The sequence below is a fragment of the Mya arenaria genome, chromosome 4 (assembly GCF_026914265.1).
Source record: "Mya arenaria isolate MELC-2E11 chromosome 4, ASM2691426v1".
NCBI classification, from domain to species: Eukaryota; Metazoa; Mollusca; class Bivalvia; order Myida; family Myidae; genus Mya; species Mya arenaria.
Window position 1 is genome coordinate 47123612 of NC_069125.1, and position 22496 is coordinate 47146107.

A 22496-nucleotide genomic window follows, 5' to 3' on the forward strand; every position below is an offset into this window, starting at 1 on the left:
TTGGTGACTTAATTATTTCATCTGATATGTATCAGCCCTGGAATAGGCTATATCCTATATCTCTTGACCTTGATCTCCATTGATATTTCACAAAGATACAACATTGGCGTACATTTGTTTTCATGCAAACAAAATGTGCTTTGTATGGATATTGAAATGTTGAACCTGTTTTCTGACAAGTTTTTCAGCTAAACAAATCTTGAAATTTTATGAACAGAAATTTCATGCATCGGACCAGCGTGCAAAGGACTTTTAGGAGTTCGACAAATAAGTTGTGATTTAATGGGCTGTAGCTGAATACTGATGTGATATTGGATTTTTACGCCATCCACAGTAAGGCATTCACAGTGGATGGATGGACAATAGTGGCTGCGTGTGACTATTGAGGAACGTAGGCAAGGGACAGCAAAAAGGGTTTATCTAATCTGTCCACGTCAACAGCATATTGGACACTTGGTACTTAAAACACTTAAATATTGCCTCAGGACTTGACTGGATTAAGCATCAGCTGGAATTTGGTATGTAATATTTAGGCTTCATTTTCATAACAGTATTTTAAAGTTTTAAAACTATTTGAAAAAATGGTAAATCATATAAATGGAGTTCATTCAAATTCGCTGAAACCCATTTATCAAGTTGAATATAAAGTGAAGCAAAGAACCTTGTTTACTTCAATGCTAATTGTTGTATACGGCTGCACGTAACTTCAACATTACATTACCTTGGTATCAATTTGGGGTAGAATAGCTTTAACACTTTGATAAATTGTTACAAAAATGATAAGTTCAAGGGCAGATTCAGGATTTGTTGAGTTTAATGGGGCCTGAAAAGATTAAGTCATTTTAGTCTTAAATAGTGTTTTCAAGTGTTTTCTTTTTATATCATTGTTTTATATTATTGTTTCTCGGATTTATGCATAAATGAGCAAACTGGAACAATTTTACAGGGGGCGTGTGACAGGTGTGTCCCATGTGTAAATTTGAAAGTAAAATTTACTACTATTTATATAATAAAACGTATGGTATATCTTCTTTTCAATAACGTGTTCCATTAACATTTAAATTTGACTTTAAATGTAATCAATATACAGAGAATGCATGGATGAACATCAACTATAATATGTAAAGATTTTCCAATTTTTGTTACCAGTAGTTGCAAAGGTATTATTACAATAAAAAATAGATCAGCCACTGAAGTAGTGCACGTTTATAGACAAGATGACACTAAAACCAATGAAGTTATTAATAAGACAGTGGGGTCAGGCACAGAGATGTTGGGGCCAGGCCCAGAGATATTACACTGCATTGTATAAGTCATTTTTACATTTGGTCTTTGTAAAAATCTTATCCATTAAGCATTCTGCATATTATTAATTTTTGGAGTTGGTCAAGGACATTAAACAGGAATGTTAAACATTAGCCTTGAGGCACATATCATTCCATGTTATAAAATAATTTATTCTATTCTTGTTTGTAAATTTGAATGTCAGACAAAGACTGATCAATAGCAATCTTATGTCCCGGGAATATGGCAAAAGGTCTTCATTTATACCAGATTTTCTCTTGCAATGACATCAGATTTTATCAGCAATTCTCACAAACACCCTCACACAATTATATATTATAAAAGTACCAGACTGATGACTAATTTATATATATGGTTTCTGACTTAGAAGTGTCTGACTTCGCAATTTATAGAAAATAGTGTCTGGGCCTGAAAGTTTTTTTGTATCAAGAATATGTTGTAGATGTTATGAGTTTTAAGGCTGCTGAGATATATATCAAACTATCATTTTAGATGATTTGATAACATCTTAAAAACCAAAACTCTGTTAGCTAACGCTATCATCTATCCTTCTGTTTGGTAAGAAAAATAACAGAACAATTTTTTAAAGACAGAGATATGGGCCTTGGTTAACTGGCAATGCCAGAAATCACCAAAGCCTTCTAAATTTAAATGTTGTTTAGTTTACCATTCACCCTGCAATTCATATCAAAATGAGTGTTAAATGTTTTTAGAGAAAGATTAAAGTATGATATTTTTGCATGGAATCAAAGCCAACGACAACAGAACAGCTAGAAGAACACCTCAACAAATTGAATAAAAGAAATTTCAGGCTAGAAATTAAAATTTCTTTGTAAGATGGCCATGATGCAGATGCAGAGAGCATTAATTATGTAGATGGGCAACCACAATTTTCACATAACATGATGTGCAGAATTCATTTTGTTTTCAGGGAGAAAACAGTCATTTATTTCATTTACTCTCCTCTAAAACATCAGTTAATCAATCCAATTATTGATTTCAAAACTCCCATCCATTATAATTAAGTTGATCTCATTCCCCAGGGAAGTGCAGGTACTATTATATGGTTCACAAGCAAGTAAGCATGTAACCGCTGTCGTTAGCAACAGTTTCTCCGCTAATAGATAAATGATTGCTAATAGATAAATATATAAATAGATAATTGATTAAAAAGTCTTTTAGAGATAAGTCATAAAACTGGAAGGTTTTTTTCCGGATATTTCTGATATTTATTTCCCATGGGCTATAATCAATAGACTCTCATTTGGTCGATACCAGTCATCACATAACAATAATAGCATCAGCAAGCAAAAGATGAAATAAAAGTATGGTGACAACACCAGACATAACATTTATCCCTGAAAAAAACGAAATCACAACAAGGATCAGTCTCATTTGGCCAAAGGCATTTTAATCTAATTAAATCAGGAAAGTGGAAGTTAACATATGATGCCTTAAATGCATCCAGACATAATTATACAGGCATTTGTCATATAATCAACTAATTTAAACTTTAGATGTCTGATATCAGTTTTCACGTCCCCCCCTCAAAAAAAAAAAAAAAAAAACAACAACATAAAAACATACACTAATGGACATAAATTTCCTTTCAGTCAGTAACAGAAATTTTCCAAACTTAAAAATTGTCATGTTAACATCAACAAAACTGTGCCTTTATTAAATTACAAAAATTCACGATTTATTTTACTGAAGTCAGTATAAAGAAAAGTGTAGGGGAGCAAACGCCAAAATTTGTCTTTTTTCAGTCTAATAAGGGACATAACTCAACTTTTATTCAAGCTGGAGTAATTGGCCTTTCTTAAACATAATTATGCAAATTTACTCTGGCAACATCGAAACCAAGTTTCATTTGAGTATCTTTTTTAGTTAAAAATTGTTTGTAAGTACCAAGCCAAAGCCAACTCAAAATGGACATACAAGTTTAACCGCCACTTCATCGGTGGTTTCATTTTTATCAATTATTATTTTTGTGAGTGCCTGTAATAAGTATGTTTTTCCTGAGTCATACAGCATTTATGTTAACAATGTTTGAATAGATTATCTTAACTTTTACATAAAGTGCAGACAAATTAGCTATGATCAAACTCCAAACAACAAATTTTGTTTCAGTTGCATATCTTTCACTGTACACTAGGCGCTGGGTTAGGCCTATTGTTAGCACATTTAAAATCTTCTATTTTAGTGATATAATAATTTTGTTCCAACACTTTTGGTGAGTGTTTTTTATCACTAAGCTAATGTAATAACTTCTTTAATATATATAACTCAAATTTGGGATTTAATTTTGTCACTATGAATACCGTTCCCTCTACTTTCAGTCAGAAGATGGCTGTGCCTACACCCCAGTTCTACTGCAGCCTGTGTGACGAAGATGATCTCGAGTTTGCCATCGCCTATTGCGAAGATGACAACCAGAATTACTGCCGAGCCCACCTTGACAGCCACGCTGCATTCCCATCGACACGCACGCACCGCACACATGACCTTCTCAACACACAGGGCAAGACCCATTGTGACCACACAGATGAGCAGACTTCATACTGTAAAGATCATCAGGTCCTGTGCTGCATACCTTGCAAGGTGTTTGGACATTCAGAGTGTGAGTCTGTCAACAATGTTGGTGACTACTTAAAAAATAAGGACATTATCAAAGAAAAATGTTCCAGAATGAGCAGAAAGATGAAAAGCAGAAAGAATATTGTGGACAAGAAAAGTTCATCTGCCCATGACCAAGAGGATAAGTGGATATCGAAGATGAACGAAGCTGTTACACAAATGAATGAGGTAAAAGCTGAACTGGAGAGAAAGATTAGTAACAAGATAGATTATGTCAGACAAATCATGAACAAGAAGCGGGAAAGTCTGGACAATGAGCAAGCTCAGTTGGAGGAAGCGATTGAACAACTGGACAACATTATGACTGTGATACCTGAGGGGCATTCTAAATTGGAGACATTTCAAGCTGTGTATAATGCAGAAAAGACAATAAAGCAGTGTGAACAGATTCAGAAAACAAGGCCAGGAAATTGTCATATTGAGTTTCTTAAGGCCGAGCACAATTTTGAAGCCCAGCATTACGTGAATGGATCTCTTCTGTGTTTCACACAAGCAGTGGAGAAAATAAACCGCGTTTATTCTGAAATTCAGAAGTATCTCCCCCATATCCGAGAAGAAGAATCTGACGAGCCTGTCCGCATGGCTCCCTTTTCAGCCATTCAGGAGGAGAGCATTCCACTTGTCCACAAGCTCCATGTGCCAGACAGTAACATACAAAATGATGAGACCATGAGAAAACTGCAAGTACCCCAGCCCAGAACAAGAAGCAGGTCCCTAGACTGTTCTAGTGCCATCTACCGTGGAAGGGATCATAGACGGAGACTCTCAGACTGTTATGAGTCTCTGATTTCATACAGTGAAAAGGAGGCCTATCCCAGCATTCCAACCAGGCAACAATGTGTCATGATGGTGAGATGTCCGGATGACGATCCATATAAAAAGTGTTGCATTACTGGTATTGCACCCATCGAAAACAATGCTTATATGGTAATGGCTGACTACACCAATTCAAAACTGAAACTATTTGCAACATGTGGAACACTTGAAGATGAAATGAAGTTTGAAGCAGTTCCCCGAGATATTGCTAAAGTTGATGACAGTACAATACTTGTCAACTTCCCAATGGCTAAAAACATTCAAATTATAAAAATTGAACTAGACAAAAATACGAAAATGAAGAAACTTAAAATCGAGGGGACTAAAATACATACACATGCAAAATGTTGTGGAATAGCATATCACAATGACCTTGTGTATGTTGCAACACAAATACCCCATCAAATTATCATTATGACATTACACGGAAATATAAAAAAACAATCCCTGGGGAAGATCTTTTTGACAGAGCAACTTATATAACAGTGGACGCTTCATCATCAATAATTTACATCTCTGATCCAAGCAAGAAATGCATTTTGGGACTCACTGAAGACGGTGAACTGAAAATGAAATATGAGGTACAAGCTTCCCATGGAATCACAATGGCGGGAAATGGCAAGCTATTTATAGCAGACTGGGAGACAGGCTTACATCTTGTTGATACTAATGGGATCAGAAAGGGTGACCTGAGATTAGAAAGATGTTTTTGTCCACAGAAGCTGGCTTTTGATCCGGAGAAATCAATACTGTTTGTGACGGAATGGGAAAGTGACACAGTTAGGACGATCGGCCTGGCAAGCCCTTATTAGCTGGAAATGTGTAAAACCTATAATAGGACATGAATTGGAGACTCTCCCTCTCTCTTGATTTCCATTATCAACATGGTGCCATATGGATGGGAATTCTGACTGACATGATAAGCTTTATCTGAAGGTCTGAAAGTAATGAAAAGAGATGATAAGAAATGATATATGACAGTGTTGCTCTAAATCATTGGAGACATGGTTTATCTGATATCAAATGCATCTTCATTAATGTGACTTGAACAAATTGGTGTTATTCAAAAGGACACAAAACATGAAAGACATATACTGCAATGAAATTGTTTTTTTCTTCTATATATAATGATAACAGTATACCACGTAAACATACTTTTCACTGTTAGATGCCTAAGTACCATGATCAAAATTGTTGCACACTTTGTAAGGCTCGGATGAAATTTCAAATGGCTAAACTTATTTTAAAAACAACAACTTATGATCTGCACAAAAAAACTCATATGGCCATAAATAAGACAGTCAGTGAATGGAAATTATGCAAGTCATCCATGCAGAACTAGTTTCTTTGTAACATCAATGTACCGGTAGTTTCTGCATTGCAATTTCATAATATTTATTTCAACATTTTGTACTGGTTTTCAATGATGACATAGAATATGCATTTTCGCATTTAATACCATCAGTATCAGATTACTTCTCGAAAGCTTTAATATTAAAGTTGCTATTCAATTTCTTGCAGTTAATTCATTATAATTTGAAATGTTTGTGCTTGATTTATTGTAAGTGATTGTAACTTTATAAAATTGATTAAAAATTGTGTGATTTTATTTCTGGTAGGTGCATAGTCATATATAATTACAGTAGAATTTGATGCCTTGACAACCAACAACATTTCTGTTTATTATTAATAAAAGTACATCCTATTATCATCTTAAGCAAGCTTTTTTCCGCTCTTTTCTTAAATATTATGAAAAGAGAAAAGGAAGTTATTCCTTTTCTACTGCTAATGTTGATTTATTGTGTTGCCTCTCCATATAAAGTACGACTTCAAAATAAATGGTAACCCCGGGGTCATCTTAGCAATGTGCTCGCAAGCAAATATTGTAAGGTCAAACAATTACTTAACACGAAAGAGACCAATGTGAAAAAAAACAAGTTTTCAATGATTGACTGATGAGCTTAAGTCTTCGTTGTGAGATTCAGTTCCAACTGTTTTTCTATTTTTAGCAACAGTGACCTTGACCCTAGGGGAGTCTCAATATACTCGTCCTATAAAGCAAGTTTGGTCGCAATATGTCAACACTAGCTAAAGGTATTCAGTACCAAGTGTTTTTCTATTTTTAATTATAGTGACATTGACCTTGACCCTAGGGGTCCCAAATACAATTCCATGAAAAATCTCCATAAACTCTAGCTATGTACCAAGTTTTGTCACTATATGTCAAACCTAGTTAAAATAATTCCATACCATAAATTAATTTGACGCCACCCTCCTGCCCGCCTGCCCAAAACCCTTAGCCAGCTGCCCAAACAATGATGTACGTCATTCTCATAACCAGGTTTCACTTTATGAAAACCTGGCTAAAAATTGGGCTTAAGCCATTAAACAAATTTGAAAATTCAAACTACTGGTTGGAGAGCAGTAGCCAGCGGAAAGCAGTAGCCGGCAATCGCTTTTTATTCGTGTTTTTTTTTTAAATCTTCTTAAAAAAGGTGAGAATGGTAAAAAAGAACCGTATCCAAGCAACACCATTTGCATCGAATCCAACACAAAGCGTACGTTTAAACATTTTATTTACAAAAAGTATTGGAAATGTCAAAAAGTTCGCCAACTTTCTCGTGGGGGATGCTCACGTGAAAGATACTGCGCATGCGCAATTGAATGAATTTACATATCTTATTATGGCACTAGCATTAACCGACAGTCAAGTGTTGGTTATGAACGATTATTTGTTGATGAATCACAACAAAATGTATTTTTAAAAAAGCCTGTTGAAATGATATTTTCATATTGCCCGTCAATCGCTTCAAACAATATTGAGACATATTCAAAATTGTATGTATCCATGGTGTGGTTTTAGACGCGTTGTTAAAGCGAGACTACTCCAGCGCTTGGTTACCAGTATTACCTCCCTGTTCAATACAGGCGCCCCATGGGGAAATTATACTTAATAAGCCGATAAATATCGGTTTTATAGTCAAGGAGTGGTACTGAAATTAAACTGCCGGGTACTGCTTCTCATAATCTGTAAATTAGCACTAATTGATTACCCCCTTTGTGGCCCCAATTAGGCACGCGCTTTGTGACGACACAAATTTTAATATTGTAAAGTTAGTGGACTTGACCCTAGTTTAATAACATGTAAGTATTATTTCCGTTACATTTAGATCTACCGAGAAAATCTTCAAAAAATGCAAAAACTGCCAGCTACTGCTCTCCAACCAGTAGCTGTGTCTAAAGAAATCCATCGAAAAATTAGTTTTGAAATAAATAATATTACTACTCAAAAAAGAGATCGTACAATACAATTGTTGATTAGATGGTCTCTAAGAGAGAGATATTACTTTGCATGGTGTTATTCAATACAATTTTCATGTTTATGTAAAAGTCAACTGTTGGGCAGACATAAATAGTGATTTCAGGATAGGTGAGCAATCAGGGGCCTAAATGTTACTCTCCGAAAGATCTTAAATCATATTTCAGATACCCTGACAAAAAATCAGAACTAGATATGCATGACCTGATGATTGACAAAATATGCAATTTGACTGGGTCGCAAATCAACAAAAAATATCATGTCAAAACAAAAAGAACTTCAGCTAATGATTTTGTTTCTGCAAATTTTATTTGTTTCATAAATTTCTGATTGAATACTGTTCAATTAATATCTTCACATGGAATGATCACAATCAATATGATTGCAGCCACTGTTTCCTGACACAGTTGGCAATCTATCAAAGTTTGGGTTTCATTTAGAAAATCCCCATACAGAGAAACACCTCATTCTGCACCACTTCAAGGACAAATATTACATCAGTCTTTTTTTTTAACTGGAGTTTTTCTGGTAGTTGCAATTTAATCTTAGCTATGTTTGTTATGTTTATTGCCTTTTGCTACACTTTTCCTTCAATTAAACGTTTTTGTGGTAGTTGCAGGTTGCCCATTGTAACATTTTTTCTTAAATAATCATGTCAATAAACTAGTCCTTTCCAATGATTTTATGTCAATAAACTAGTCCTTTCCAATGATTTTATGTCAATAAACTAGTCTTTTCCAATGATTTTATGTCAATAAACTAGTCCTTTCCAATGATTTTATGTCAATAAACTAGTCCTTTCCAATGATTTTATGTCAATAAACTAGTCCTTTCCAATGTATGTCAATAATATCCAAGGCTTTAATGTCAATAAACTAGCCCTTCTCTATGGCTTTAATGTCAATAAACTCGCCCTTTCCTAAGGCTTTTATGTCATTATGTCAACAAACTTGCCCATTCCAATGTCTTTAATGTGAATAAACTAGCCCTTTCCCATGGCTTTAATGTCAATAAACTAGCCCTTTCCTATGGCTTTAATGTCAATAAACTAGCCCTTTCCCATGGCTTTAATGTCAATAAACTAGCCCTTTCCCATGGCTTTAATGTCAATAAACTAGCCCTTTCCCATGGCTTTAATGTCAATAAACTAGCCCTTTCCCATGGCTTTAATGTCAATAAACTAGCCCTTTCCTATGGCTTTAATGTCAATAAACCAGCCCTTTCCCATGGCTTTAATGTGAATAAACTAGCCCTTTCCCATGGCTTTAATGTCAATAAACTAGCCCTTTCCTATGGCTTTAATGTCAATAAACTAGCCCTTTCCCATGGCTTTAATGTCAATAAACCAGCCCTTTCCCATGGCTTTAATGTCAATAAACTAGCCCTTTCCTATGGCTTTAATGTCAATAAACCAGCCCTTTCCCATGGCTTTAATGTCAATAAACTAGCCCTTTCCCATGGCTTTAATGTCAATAAACTAGCCCTTTCCCATGGCTTTAATGTCAATAAACCAGCCCTTTCCCATGGCTTTAATGTCAATAAACTAGCCCTTTCCTATGGCTTTAATGTCAATAAACCAGCCCTTTCCCATGGCTTTAATGTCAATAAACTAGCCCTTTCCCATGGCTTTAATGTCAATAAACTAGCCCTTTCCTATGGCTTTAATGTCAATAAACTAGCCCTTTCCAATGGTTTGTATTTTAATAACTATTTGATTAACTCAGTTTTTTTCTCTGCTGGTTGCATCTTATAATGATATATGTTGGTTAAAACCCAGAAAGTATTGAATATTCATTATTTCTTATAAATCTGACATACACTGGTAAATGAGAAATTTACACAGGCCACAAAGTAATTCTTCACTATGAAGATGTCCGACAACAATCAAACATTCAAATAGCAATTCACAAATATTTTTGACAACGATCTTGCTATTAATAGCCCAAAATATTATTTAATATTCCACTTTTAATACATAGATGTTGCTTTTGTCTGACTTACTGTAAGAAAATTAAAGTTTAAACTACAATATAATTTGCAATGAAGCTGAACAACCCTGGTTTCAATATTCATAATTGTTGAAACAAAAAAGAAAGTTTAAGTAGAGCTACCACTGGATGTGATTTATACGCCCACCACACCACATTCTTGTTAAAATGCACATACAATAACTAGTTTCTTATGCACAGCACTTCTCCTCAACACAGTCAATATGAAGTTTGAAGTCAATACACCAAAAACATATGGAGTAATAGAGAATAGGAGACTTGTACCTGGACTCTAAATAACTCTAAAATACCATACACAAAATAATGAATTTTCACAGCACTTCTTCTTAACACAGTTAATATGTGTATGAAGTTTGCGGTCAATACCTCAAAAACATATGGAGTTATAGAGAGACGTAAACAAATAAGTATAAAAATCATCAAAGAGCAATAACTCTACAAATACCATACACAAAATAATGTTTCTTTCGCACAGCACCTCTCCTCAACACAGCTTATTCTTCTACTCAACACAGCTAATACTTCTCCTCAACACAGCTAATACTTCTCCTCAACACAGCTAATACTTCTCCTCAACACAGCTTATTCTTCTACTCAACACAGCTAGTACTTCTCCTCAACACAGCTAATACTTCTCCTCAACACAGCTAATACTTCTCCTCAACACAGCTTATTCTTCTACTCAACACAGCTAATACTTCTCCTCAACACAGCTAATATTTCTCCTCAACACAGCTAATACTTCTCCACAACACAGCTAATACTTCTCCACAACACAGCTAATACTTCTCCACAACACTGCTAATACTTCACCTCAACACAGCTAATAATTCTCCTCAACACAGCTTATACTTTTCCACAACACAGCTAATTCTTCTCCACAACACAGCTAATACTTCTCCTCAACACAGCTAATACTTCTCCACAACACAGCTAATACTTCTTCCCAACACAGCTAATACTTCTTCACAACACAGCTAATACTTCTCCTCAACACAGCTAATACTTCTCCACAACACAGCTAATACTTCTCCACAACACAGCTAATACTTCTTCACAACACAGGTAATACTTCTCCACAACACAGCTAATACTTCTCCTCAACACAGCTAATACTTCTCCACAACACAGCTAATACTTCTCCACAACACAGCTAATACTTCTTCACAACACAGCTAATACTTCTCCACAACACAGCTAATACTTCTCCACAACACAGCTAATACTTCTCAACACAGCTAATACTTTTCCTCAACACAGCTAATACTTCTCCACAACACAGCCAATATGTGATTCCAGTTTGAAGACAATACCTCAAAAACTAATGGAGTTATTGAGAAAAGTAGACTTGTCCCGATGTCAAAGGATTGACAGACGGACAGTACAAGGAGATTTCTTTTTAGCCCTCAACACCATAGATATGGAAATCAGGGCTTCTAAAACCCTACAATTTGCCAGGCTGTACCGATTTTGACCACACATGAGTGCTGTCAGGAACAGAAAATGGTAAAAAATATAATGAAGCAATTCGTCACCTTAGTTCAATAACTGAAAAACTGCATATAGAAATAGAACCAGATGTTGAGTTCTTGCACTAAGGTGACAAATTATTCATCCATTCCAAAAGTGATATTTTAGTCTCTAGACCATCCACTCAGGTTGTTTTGGCATACAGTTTTGTCTTTGGAGAAAATAGTGCAATAATAATGTATCAGTTGGAATAACAAATTTAAGTTGATGCAATTTCCCTCTTAATTGCATCTCAGACAAATTATGCCACTATCATTCTCGGTTGAGGAGGCTTCTAGGATTCAAAAGAAATCATAAATATTTAGCTTTCCAGCCTTCCTCCGGCCAAATATCAGATAAATGAGTAATTTGAAATGCCAGGTCAACACATTTATTTTATTTTGTGGGCAAGTTTTCCACTGAAAGTGGCACTTAAATGTCTGGTTTTGCTTCACCCGATAGCATAATTGTGTTGTTCAAACAGATTTTCTACTAGAATTGTTCAATTAAGTGCATTCAAATGTTCATATTGTCTGAACAGTATATTTCTCATCTAAAATCATTTCAGACCACAACAACAAAACAATTTGCACAAATTAGGAATCAAATTTCATTTCTAAGGGTCAAGGAAATGCTCAACTTTCATTCAAATATCTTTTTTCTTCAACATGCATTAATACAAAAAACAAAAAACAAGGGAGATAAGTTTATCTATTTTAAAAAATTACAAGAGAATGTTACCTCCCTTATTTGGCATTTGCCAAACAGAAAATGAAAGAATTCAAAAATGAAATGAACTTATTGTGTTTGAAATTGTAAAATGCTGTCAAGTTAATAACATGTATTTAGAATTCAAAATTTTAATTAATTTCTGCTAAATTAGAGAGAATTTCATTCACTAAGTCAGCATAATAAAAGGAAAATAACTTTATATATGGTTGTACATACCGTATTTTCTCGACTATAAGGCGATCCGCTTATAAGACGACCTCCCTACTTTGCCCATGAAATCTGTTGTTTTTGTCTTGACTCGTTTATAAGACGGGGTAGATTTTTAAAGCAAATCAAGCACTTGAAATTCTCCAAGTCTGTGATAATGTTCAAGCTTAACAGTCAAATACTAAATTTATTCATTTGCTTGGGATTATTGATTTTTATTTTCCGATGGAATGGTATGTTTGAACCAGCCTAGGCGCAATTTTGGGATTTAAGCGGGTTCATACGGTATTTGATTGACCTATTTAAATACAAACCATTGCAGTGCATCTTTGATCTTTACACAGCTCGTGCTGTGACGTCACAAATTGTACTGTTTGATCTGCAGCCGACAAACAGAACAAATTCCATTACATGTGTTAATGAGTTATATTTTCACAAGTTTTTGTTTGGATTGCAGTTGATGGGTTTTAAATTTTGAGTAATAAATAACCATTGATGATTGCGGATAAATTAATGTAACAATTAATGAAATATGTATTGAAATCTGCTAGTTACATGCATGTGCATGATATATGCAAAGCCTTATAGTAAGAAAAAAGTAAGTTTTACTTACGACATAGAAAAAATAACAATGCGTTTTTAACAAAAAAACTGTCAAAATATTTTTATTTTAAAGGTAACAATTAAAATATGTCTCCTGTGAAAAACAACGTGTTTGGACCAATAACATGTGTTATACTGAGTGTTCATCGTAGCGAAACAAAGCAGATCTATGGTCATCTTAATGCGATGGGTGTGATCGTGTCACTTTTATTGGGGTGTCATCCACAGACAATAAATCAGTCAGTTGAACACCTTATGTTGAATATTCCTGATAATGACTCTATTCTTTATGAAATTCTTATAGACTCGCCTATAAGACCTTAAGGTTCAAAATCAGGACCAAATTTCCCCGTCTTATAGTCGAGAAAATACTGTACTTCTTCAAAGTCCAATGTGAGATTCTCCATTTTTTGGTCTATATTTGAATTCTTTAATCAAAATGAGTAACTCCAAAAACATTATAACAGTGGAGGGAGGTTACCAGTGAGACTAATTATATTGCCAGCTACAAATGTGCGAGGTTGTTTTTAACTTTATGTCAGCAATCATCAACCTTGACCTTGACCCTACCAACTCTAAATGCAATCCAATGAAGGTTCACATGAGCTTGCTATATACCAAATTTCATCACTAAACATATTGACAAATGTCAGTAAATTACCAAATTTCATCACTGTACCAAATTACATCTTCGTTTCATTATCATAACATATATTTCACTGAAACCAGGTAAAAAACCACCTTAAAAAAACCTCATCAGATGTACATGTATCTGTTTCTTGATAAAAAAAAACAAAAAAAAAACTCACCTTCTGCCGGCCAAACTTGTCCCCCATGTAACCCCAGATGGGAGCCATTATACACATCCCGATGAACACAACCTGCAACATACACAAGTATTGTAAGGGCTCAGAAGAAAGTGATAATGTAAACCAGTCTTAACCCCCTAGTGAGCTCTTGTTATGGCGGTTACCAGAACAATTACTCTTGTCCATATTTTCATAGCAGTGAATTGTTGGTTCCTTTTCGTGTGCGGCTTGTTTGTTGTTTTTTGGCCTGGATCCTTGTACCTTTAAACAGAATCTTGATTCTATTTAAGGCTTCTGGGCTTGTCCCTATAGTTCCATTGCTTTATTATGTTCAGTATAATAGTACTGACAGATACTTGTGTACTTAATTATATTTTAATTGATGTTTGTCGACCAGATTCCAACAATGTTGAGTCTGCCAATGTCACGATCATGATATAGTTCTGTGCAAGATTGATGACTTTGTATAGAAGGGTTGGAAAGTTGACAGTCATGTCACACAAGCCAAGACAATAAATAGTATATGACCAATGATCCATGAGTGTAACCTTGACTGTTGAGGTTCATTCCAACCCTCACGCAGGGTGTTCTATGGAAACTTGGCAAACCTCATTACCGCAAAATACCCTACGGTCGGGTTGGGATGAACCTATCTTACACTCTCAGCCATGAAAGATACTTATAATCTTAAATGGGTATTAATTTATGAACAAGTTAAAATAAAATGCACAAGTGTTTCAAACTGATAACTTGACCAAATAAAAAACAGAGTAAACCAGACTGGTCACACACTCACAGTGGTGATAAAGGCGACGTGAAACTGTTCAAGCTGCCACTCACACCGCAGTACCGGTGACAGCACAGCTAACAACATCATCTCCATTGAATCAGCTGCCTAGAAACACAACGCATACATACTGGATGTCATTTGAGAAAAAAAACAGTGAGAAAAAAAAACAGAACAATAAGAGACAGCAGAAAGTTTATGAATCTTCTGACACAACCCTTGTGCCTGTTATGATTTGAACAGGTCTCAAAAAATAAAATAAAAACATGCCTGCATCTTATCTAACAAAACAATATACAGTATTTATTCTTTAAGATGCATATGCCCTTACAGACATACCACAGGGTCTTTTGTGGGTAAAATATCTAGTCTTGATCTGGGACAAGCCTAAGATGGGAGGAAACCTCTGTAAATGCAACTTATTCTTTGATACACATCCTATCAGCCACCACTTTGTTTCTTGAACACATACTGACATCTTTTTTAAAACGGACTACCCTAGGCTTTCATAACATGGCAGGTTACAAAAACTAATAAATGTTTTATAAACTATGAATGTTTGGTTTATACTTAGTGAGCCTTAAATTTGAAATTAGCCCCGCACATCTTTCAGGACAAAATACAATATCAAATACTAAATATGCAACCAAGCATTTTTCATGTACATTTATATGGCCTTTAAATGCATGTATGCCCATTCTTGGTTAGGCAATGCCAATTTGATACTTATTTTTTCTGGTCAGTAGATCTTTGGCTTTTCAAATCAAACAAGAGCTGTCACAGTATGTGACGAATGCCCCCGAATGTGACATTGACCTACGAACAAGGTCAGTACATGAAAAGTTGATCTTGCATTTATGTGTCAAATACATATGGCAAGTTATTTTAAATTTCCTCTGAACATAGAAAAATACCACCCATACTTGACAACCTACACTGTTATGTCCTTATATTCAGAATTCCCTTGTGAATAAACACTTAGTGTATCTTTCACCTTAGAGGTAGGGACATGGGTCTTGCACAGGACACGTCGTCTTCGTATGTGGAACACATGTAGCAAGTTATTTTAAAATCTGTCCATACAAGGGAAAGTTACAGCCTGGACACGACAACCTATACCCTATGTCCTTGTATGCAGCACTCCATTGTGAATAAACACTAAGTGTGACCTTGACCTTTGAGGTAGGGACACGGGTCTTGCACGCGACACGTCGTCTTGGTATATGGAACACATGTGGCAAGTTATTTTAAAATCTGTCCATACAAGGGAAAGTTACAGCCCGGACACGACAACCTATACTCTATGTCCTTATATGCAGCACTCCATTGTGAATAAACACTATGTGTGACCTTGACCTTTGAGGTAGGGACACGGGTCTTGCACACGACACGTCGTCTTGGTATGTGGAATGCATGTGGCAAGTTATTTTAAAATCTGACCATACAAGAGAAAGTTACAGCACGGACACGACACCCTATACTCTATGTCCTTATATGCCACTCCATTGTGAATAAACACTAAGTGTGACCTTGACCTTTGAGGTAGGGACACGGGTCTTGCAGGTGACACGTCGTCTTGGTATGTGGAACACATGTGGCAAGTTATTTTAAAATCTGACCATACAAGAGAAAGTTACAGCCCGGACACCACAACCTATACCCTATGTCCTTGTATGCAGCACTCCATTGTGAATAAACACTAAGTGTGACCTTGACCTTTGAGGTAGGGACACGGGTCTTGCACGCGACACGTCGTCTTGGTATGTGGAATACATGTGGCAAGTTATTTTAAAATCTGACCATACAGAGAAAGTTACAGCCCGGACACGACAACCTATACTCTATGTCCTTATATGCAGCACTCCATTGTGAATAAACACTAAGTGTGACCTTGACCTTTGAGGTAGGGACACGGTTTTGCACGCGACACGTCGTCTTGAAATGTGGAACACATTGGCAAGTTATTTTAAAATCTGTCCATACAAGAAAGAAAAAAAAAAAAAAAAAAAAGAAAAAAGAATGAAAGTTACAGCCCGGACACGACAAACTATACTCTATGTCCTTATATGTAGCACTCCATTGTGAATAAACACTAAGTGTGACCTTGACCTTTGAGGTAGGGACACGGGTCTTGCACGGACACGTCGTCTTGGTATGTGGAACACATGTGGCAAGTTATTTTAAAATCTGTCCATACAAGGAAAGTTACAGCCCGGACACGACAACCTATACTCTATGTCCTTATATGCAGCACTCCATTGTGAATAAACACTAAGTGTGACCTTGACCTTTGAGGTAGGGACACGGTCTTGCACGCGACACGTCGTCTTGGTAATGTGGAACACATGTGGCAAGTTATTTTAAAATCTGTCCATACAAGGGAAAGTTACAGCCCGGACACGACAACCTATACTCTATGTCCTTATATGCAGCACTCCATTGTGAATAAACACTAAGTGTGACCTTGACCTTTGAGGTAGGGACACGGTCTTGCACACGACACGTCGTCTTGGTATGTGGAATGCATGTGGCAAGTTATTTTAAAATCTGACCATACAAGAGAAAGTTACAGCCGGACACGACACCCTATACTCATGTCTTATATGCAGCACTCCATTGTGAATAAACACTAAGTGTGACCTTGACCTTTGAGGTAGGGACACGGGTCTTGCAGCGACACGTCGTCTTGGTATGTGGAACACATGTGGCAAGTTATTTTAAAATCTGACCATACAAGAGAAAGTTACAGCCCGGACACCACAACCTATACCTATGTCCTTGTATGCAGCACTCCATTGTGAATAAACACTAAGTGTGACCTTGACCTTTGAGGTAGGGACACGGGTCTTGCACGCGACACGTCGTCTTGGTATGTGGAACACATGTGGCAAGTTATTTTAAAATCTGTCCATACGAGGGAAAGTTACAGCCCGGACACGACAACCTATACTCTATGCTTATATGCAGCACTCTATTGTGAATAAACACTAAGTGTGACCTTGACCTTTGAGGTAGGGACACGGGTCTTGCACGCGACACGTCGTCTTGGTATGTGGTACACATGTGGCAAGTTATTTTAAAATCTGTCCATACAAGAGAAAGTTACAGCCCGGACACGACAACCTACACTCTATGTCCTTATATGCAGCACTCCATTGTGAATAAAAACTAAGTGTGACCTTGACCTTTGAGGTAGGGACACGAGTCTTGCACGCCACACGTTGTCTTGGTATGTGGAACACATGTGGCAAGTTATTTTAAAATCTGTCCATACAAGGGAAAGTTACAGAGCCGGACGGATGGACGAACGGACGGACGGACGGACGGACAAACGGTGCGATTTTAATATGCCCACCTTCATGGGCATAAAAAAGAAAAGAAAAATAGGAAAACTGCTTAATCTTATAGCTATACACAGTTTAAAAGTAGTGTATAAACAGTAAAAATTGTTAATTTTAGAAATCTATCAACTAACACATACATAAATAACTTTGTTTTATAGTTTAATAGCTGTTTGATTGCTTTTTGGTGTGTAAGCTTATTTATACTCACACTTGGGCCTTGCCCATTCAGCGAATGCTCCAATTTGTAAGTCATTTGAGGTTTTTGGAGCATAGTGCACAGACAGCATGTAGCCCTGGTTACTTCAAACCTGGGTCTTTATCATGCACCAGTGTATAGCACTGTCTCACTTGACTCCCATTTAATGCCCCTCCCAGAAAATGATTAGTCATTCAAGGTCACTGTGACCTTGACCTTTAGCCCAATGACCCCCAAAATCAATAGGGGTCATCTCCTGGTCAGGCCCAACCTCCAAGTCAAGTTTTAGGGCCATGGGTGCAGGCATTGTTGAGTTATCACTTGGACAAGCTTTTAAATCCTTTTACCATTAAAGGTCACTATGACCTTGACCTTTGACTCGATGAACCCTATAATCAATAGGGGACATCTACTGGTCATGCCCAACCTTCATTTTAAGTTTGGTGACCATACGTCCAGGAATTATTAAGTTATCACTCGGAAAAGCTTTGGTCTACCGACGGACGGACGGACTGACCGACCGACATCTGCAAAGCACTATACCCTTCTTCTTCGAAGGGGGACATAATAAGAGGTATAACCAAAATCTTAGTTCATATAAGACCCTTCTGGAAATCAACACACGATTTACCACTCACAGTGAAAAGCCCACATATGACGTAAAGGCGTATCTGGAAGAATCCAAAACCGATGGACTCCACACCCTCCTCAGCAGTGAATGTGGCCCCTTTCCCAGCCCCATGCCCATTAACTTGAGTGTACAAGACTTCTTCCTCTGAATCCTCCCGCATCAACGACACCGACTCCAGATCTGAAACCATTGTAGGTATTAAATATTAAAAATAATTCTGATGTTATTTTAATCTATTCCCCATAATGGCTAGACTTTTCGCAACTGTAGCAAAATGGCACTTTTTTTCTACTGAAGAGATTATAAGGTAAGGAAAAAATATTGAATTTGCATATTTTCATTCCCAAACATCTTTGGTAGAGAAAGAGCTTTAAATCTACTAATTAAACAAGAGCTATCACAGGAAAGTGACAAATGCCATCAAAAGGCCTCATTGGACAGATAGCCATTAGTATTTGAGCCACTGCAAAGTCACTGCAATATGGTGTGGATGTCAACTCGTCTCAGGGATTAAGCATTTTCTGTTATCAATTGGATTTTCAGCTCGAGGTCACCTTGACCTCAAAATCAATCGTGTTTCTCTGCTGGTCAATACGAACCTGCCTACCAAGTTTGAGGACTCTGGGCCTAAGTGTTCTGCAGTTATTACTGGGAAACTTATTTTCAGCTCGAGGTCACCTTTGAATCACTGACCTCAAAACCAATAGGGGTCCTCTGCTGGTCATTAACAACCTACATACCAAGTGAGAGTTTCCTCTGCCATAACATTCATCAGTTATTGACTGGAAACTGTTGGAACATAAGGACGGACGGACGTTTCAACATTTCTTCATATAAGTGTTTTTTCTAGGGATGGCAACGAGTACTTAAATTGGTACGAGTACTCAGATAATCTTCTGATCAGGAATCGCTCTGTTACATAGTCGATATGTCGTCTGAATATCATGTATATGGTGAATTTTAAACATTTTTTTATTCCAATACTCGAGTAGTGAATTAGTACTCTGAGTAGGCTGAGGTACTCGGACAATCAATCAAATACTCAAGTATAGTATGAAGGAACTCGTTGTCATCTCTAGTTATTTCCATCCTTAAAATAATCCCCTAAAATGTGTACTTTTATATGTTTTTTCCATAAAAAACATAACCAAACAAACTCTTAACCTAATAGTCGCACCCTTTAAACACCCCTGTGATGACATATACAGTCTGATTACTTTATGCTGCCCTTTAACAATTATATATTTCAAGAATTTAAACAACTGCGATACAATACACACTGTTAAAAAATTAACAACTAAAATTGCTGCATTTTGTTTGCAACAATTCAAGTCACAGCTTTGGAGCCACTCTCGGGATGTTTTAACCAGTAAAATTTGTGTGAAAAAAAGAAGACAAAATAAATTTGATTTTTTAAAATAAATTTTGAAATAAAAAAGTCACTCACCATCTTTGAAGTCAACAGGATCAGTGTCGAGCTTGGTGTAGCGCACTCGATGTTTGGCCATTTTCATGTGCGATGTTTCTTTAATCTATGGCAATCAGTTGTGTGTAGGGGCTGTAGATGTTAAGTATAACTGATCAAGTCAAAGATAGACAAATTATATATTTTAATATCATTTTATTTTGAATACAAATATGACAATAAATTTACTTCTATAGCCTTCCTTGAAAAGTCAGAGAGCAATTATGATTATAATTATGATTTTCTATTTATGATTATGATTAATTATTTTCCTTTGTTAGAATCTGTATAGCTTTATAAAACAAGAGTGCCAACTCTTGCAAAGTATACCCATTCTATTTGTAGGACACCAAGTTTGGTTATTAGTGGTTGTACACTAAGACAAACTCAGAGAATTTAGAGTGTGCACACCAGTTTTTGCCAATTCAAGGGTCAGAACTCTTGAGTGTCTGAGGCTCAATGGCTGGTTAACAACCCTGACCAAGATATTCTGTTGTGTACTGTAGCAATTACAGGTTCCATGGTCGATCAATTATTCATTTTACTCCAGTCTTGCAACAACTTTTGTACATGCATCGGAGAAAGACGACCATTATTTATAATTTTGAAACCTTGTAGACAAAGTCATTAATATTGAACAGTAACCATAAAAATTGGATTTTTGAAGTTATAAGGTGTTTTTTCTGACATGAATGCTCTTTCTGATATTTAAATAAGATGTGCACTGGAAGGGTATCTACAATAATGAGCCTTCAGTGATACTTGAATTTGTATTATGTTGACATTACTTATGTATCCCTGTGTCGAGCTGCCATAATATACTAAAATCACCAAAGACCATATTTAGGAACAGGACTAAATAGACCTTGGTCAGATACCCTTTTTGCCAGTTTCACACCAAAACCGGTTGTGATTTGTTTGTTTAGACTCATTAGCTGAACAATTCCAGCAAAACCAAGCATTGTGACAAGGACAGTATCTGTTTGACGGATAATCCATGTAACAAGACTGTGAAAGACTGTGAAAGGTTTATATAAATATAAAAAGTAAGCAATTTTATCTATCTATCTATCTTCCTGTGCTGTCGAACCCTTTACAGGGATGTAGACATTTTTGTGCGCGTCAAGCCACAAAGATTGTTAATAGAAGTTAAAAGAATTCAGGCCAAAATACAAATATAAAGGGAGTGAGCGTAAGGGGACCAGACTTCGGAGCTATATTCCAGCTGGGACTGACAATAAGGGTCTGGTATGCCATGAACTTAAGGGGTATGGAGTTGACCTTTATGTTCCTGCGAAGGAAACCTAGAGTTTTTGCCTTTTTTGTTGACCAAATCTGGGTGTCCCACGATAGATCATTTGAAATATCTACTCCGAGGTATTTTGCTGAGGTGACAGATTCTAGGTGTGTATTGTGTAGATTGTATTGTGAGGGGATAGGATGTTTTCTTCTTGAGACGTGGAAAACTTGACACTTGGAGGGATTGAATTCCATATCCCAGTCAAACTCCCACTTTTCTAGCGTCTTAAGTAAGATCATTTTGTAGGGCATAAGACTGACTGAGGTAAGTGACATACTGCAGTGTCATCTGCAAATAGACGCACTTAAGATGTTTTGTGGGAGGTAATTTGATAAATTTTGATAAAAAAAAGATATTTACAAGTGTAATTACGGAGTGCAGCTCAAAGTAATAGAGCATAATATGTATAGATATTGAAATGAAATGTTATGTTTGTTACCTCAGAAATCTGTCAACATGTTTACTATTCGCCACACAAGCCATCAGACAGACGCTTGGAACTGTGGCAAGGGATCGTCTCAAAACATTCACCGTCACGGTAACATACTACTATTAGCAGTGGCTAGAGAATCGGGGACGCGAATATTTTTACCCCCATGCCAATCATCATCATCATCATCATCATCATAGTAGTAATAGTAGTATATGTAGATTGTAAAAGTTGTTTCTGCCATGAAACAAAGCGTAAACCAAGTTACAAAAGCCAAGTATAATTTTATCAAAGCTTATGAAGTATAATATATACCTTCGAATTGATATGCAAATTAGATTTTAATATTAGTCAAGCCTATACATTTGTACGAATGTGAACTATGAAGGTAGAAACC

General features: G+C 36.3%; 2 protein-coding genes across 3 annotated transcripts in view; one reads left to right on the plus strand and one right to left on the minus strand.

The window, feature by feature from the left end:
• The window catches only part of LOC128231518 (putative transporter SVOPL), a 45786-nt gene extending 23592 nt beyond the window's left edge, over window positions 1-22194 (minus strand). The window contains exons 1-5 of the mRNA XM_052944457.1: window positions 22109-22194; window positions 20352-20462; window positions 18912-19084; window positions 14743-14841; window positions 13947-14018 (exon numbers count right to left, since the gene is read on the minus strand). Of these exons, the coding sequence (XP_052800417.1) occupies window positions 13947-14018; window positions 14743-14841; window positions 18912-19084; window positions 20352-20418 (411 nt within the window). The 5' untranslated portion in view covers window positions 20419-20462; window positions 22109-22194. The remainder of the gene's footprint in view (window positions 1-13946; window positions 14019-14742; window positions 14842-18911; window positions 19085-20351; window positions 20463-22108) is intronic.
• Window positions 111-6466, plus strand: LOC128231517 (uncharacterized). 2 transcript variants are annotated; one of them, XM_052944456.1, is made up of 2 exons: window positions 111-518; window positions 3645-6466. In XM_052944456.1, the coding sequence occupies exon 2, from the start codon at window positions 3652-3654 to the stop codon at window positions 5239-5241; it is 1590 nt and encodes a 529-aa protein (XP_052800416.1). In that variant the 5' UTR covers window positions 111-518; window positions 3645-3651; the 3' UTR covers window positions 5242-6466. The 2 variants fall into 2 exon arrangements, with proteins under 2 accessions (XP_052800416.1, XP_052800415.1); XM_052944455.1 differs by lacking the exon at window positions 111-518 and adding an exon at window positions 3434-3538.
• Window positions 22195-22496: the final 302 nt, after the last annotated feature.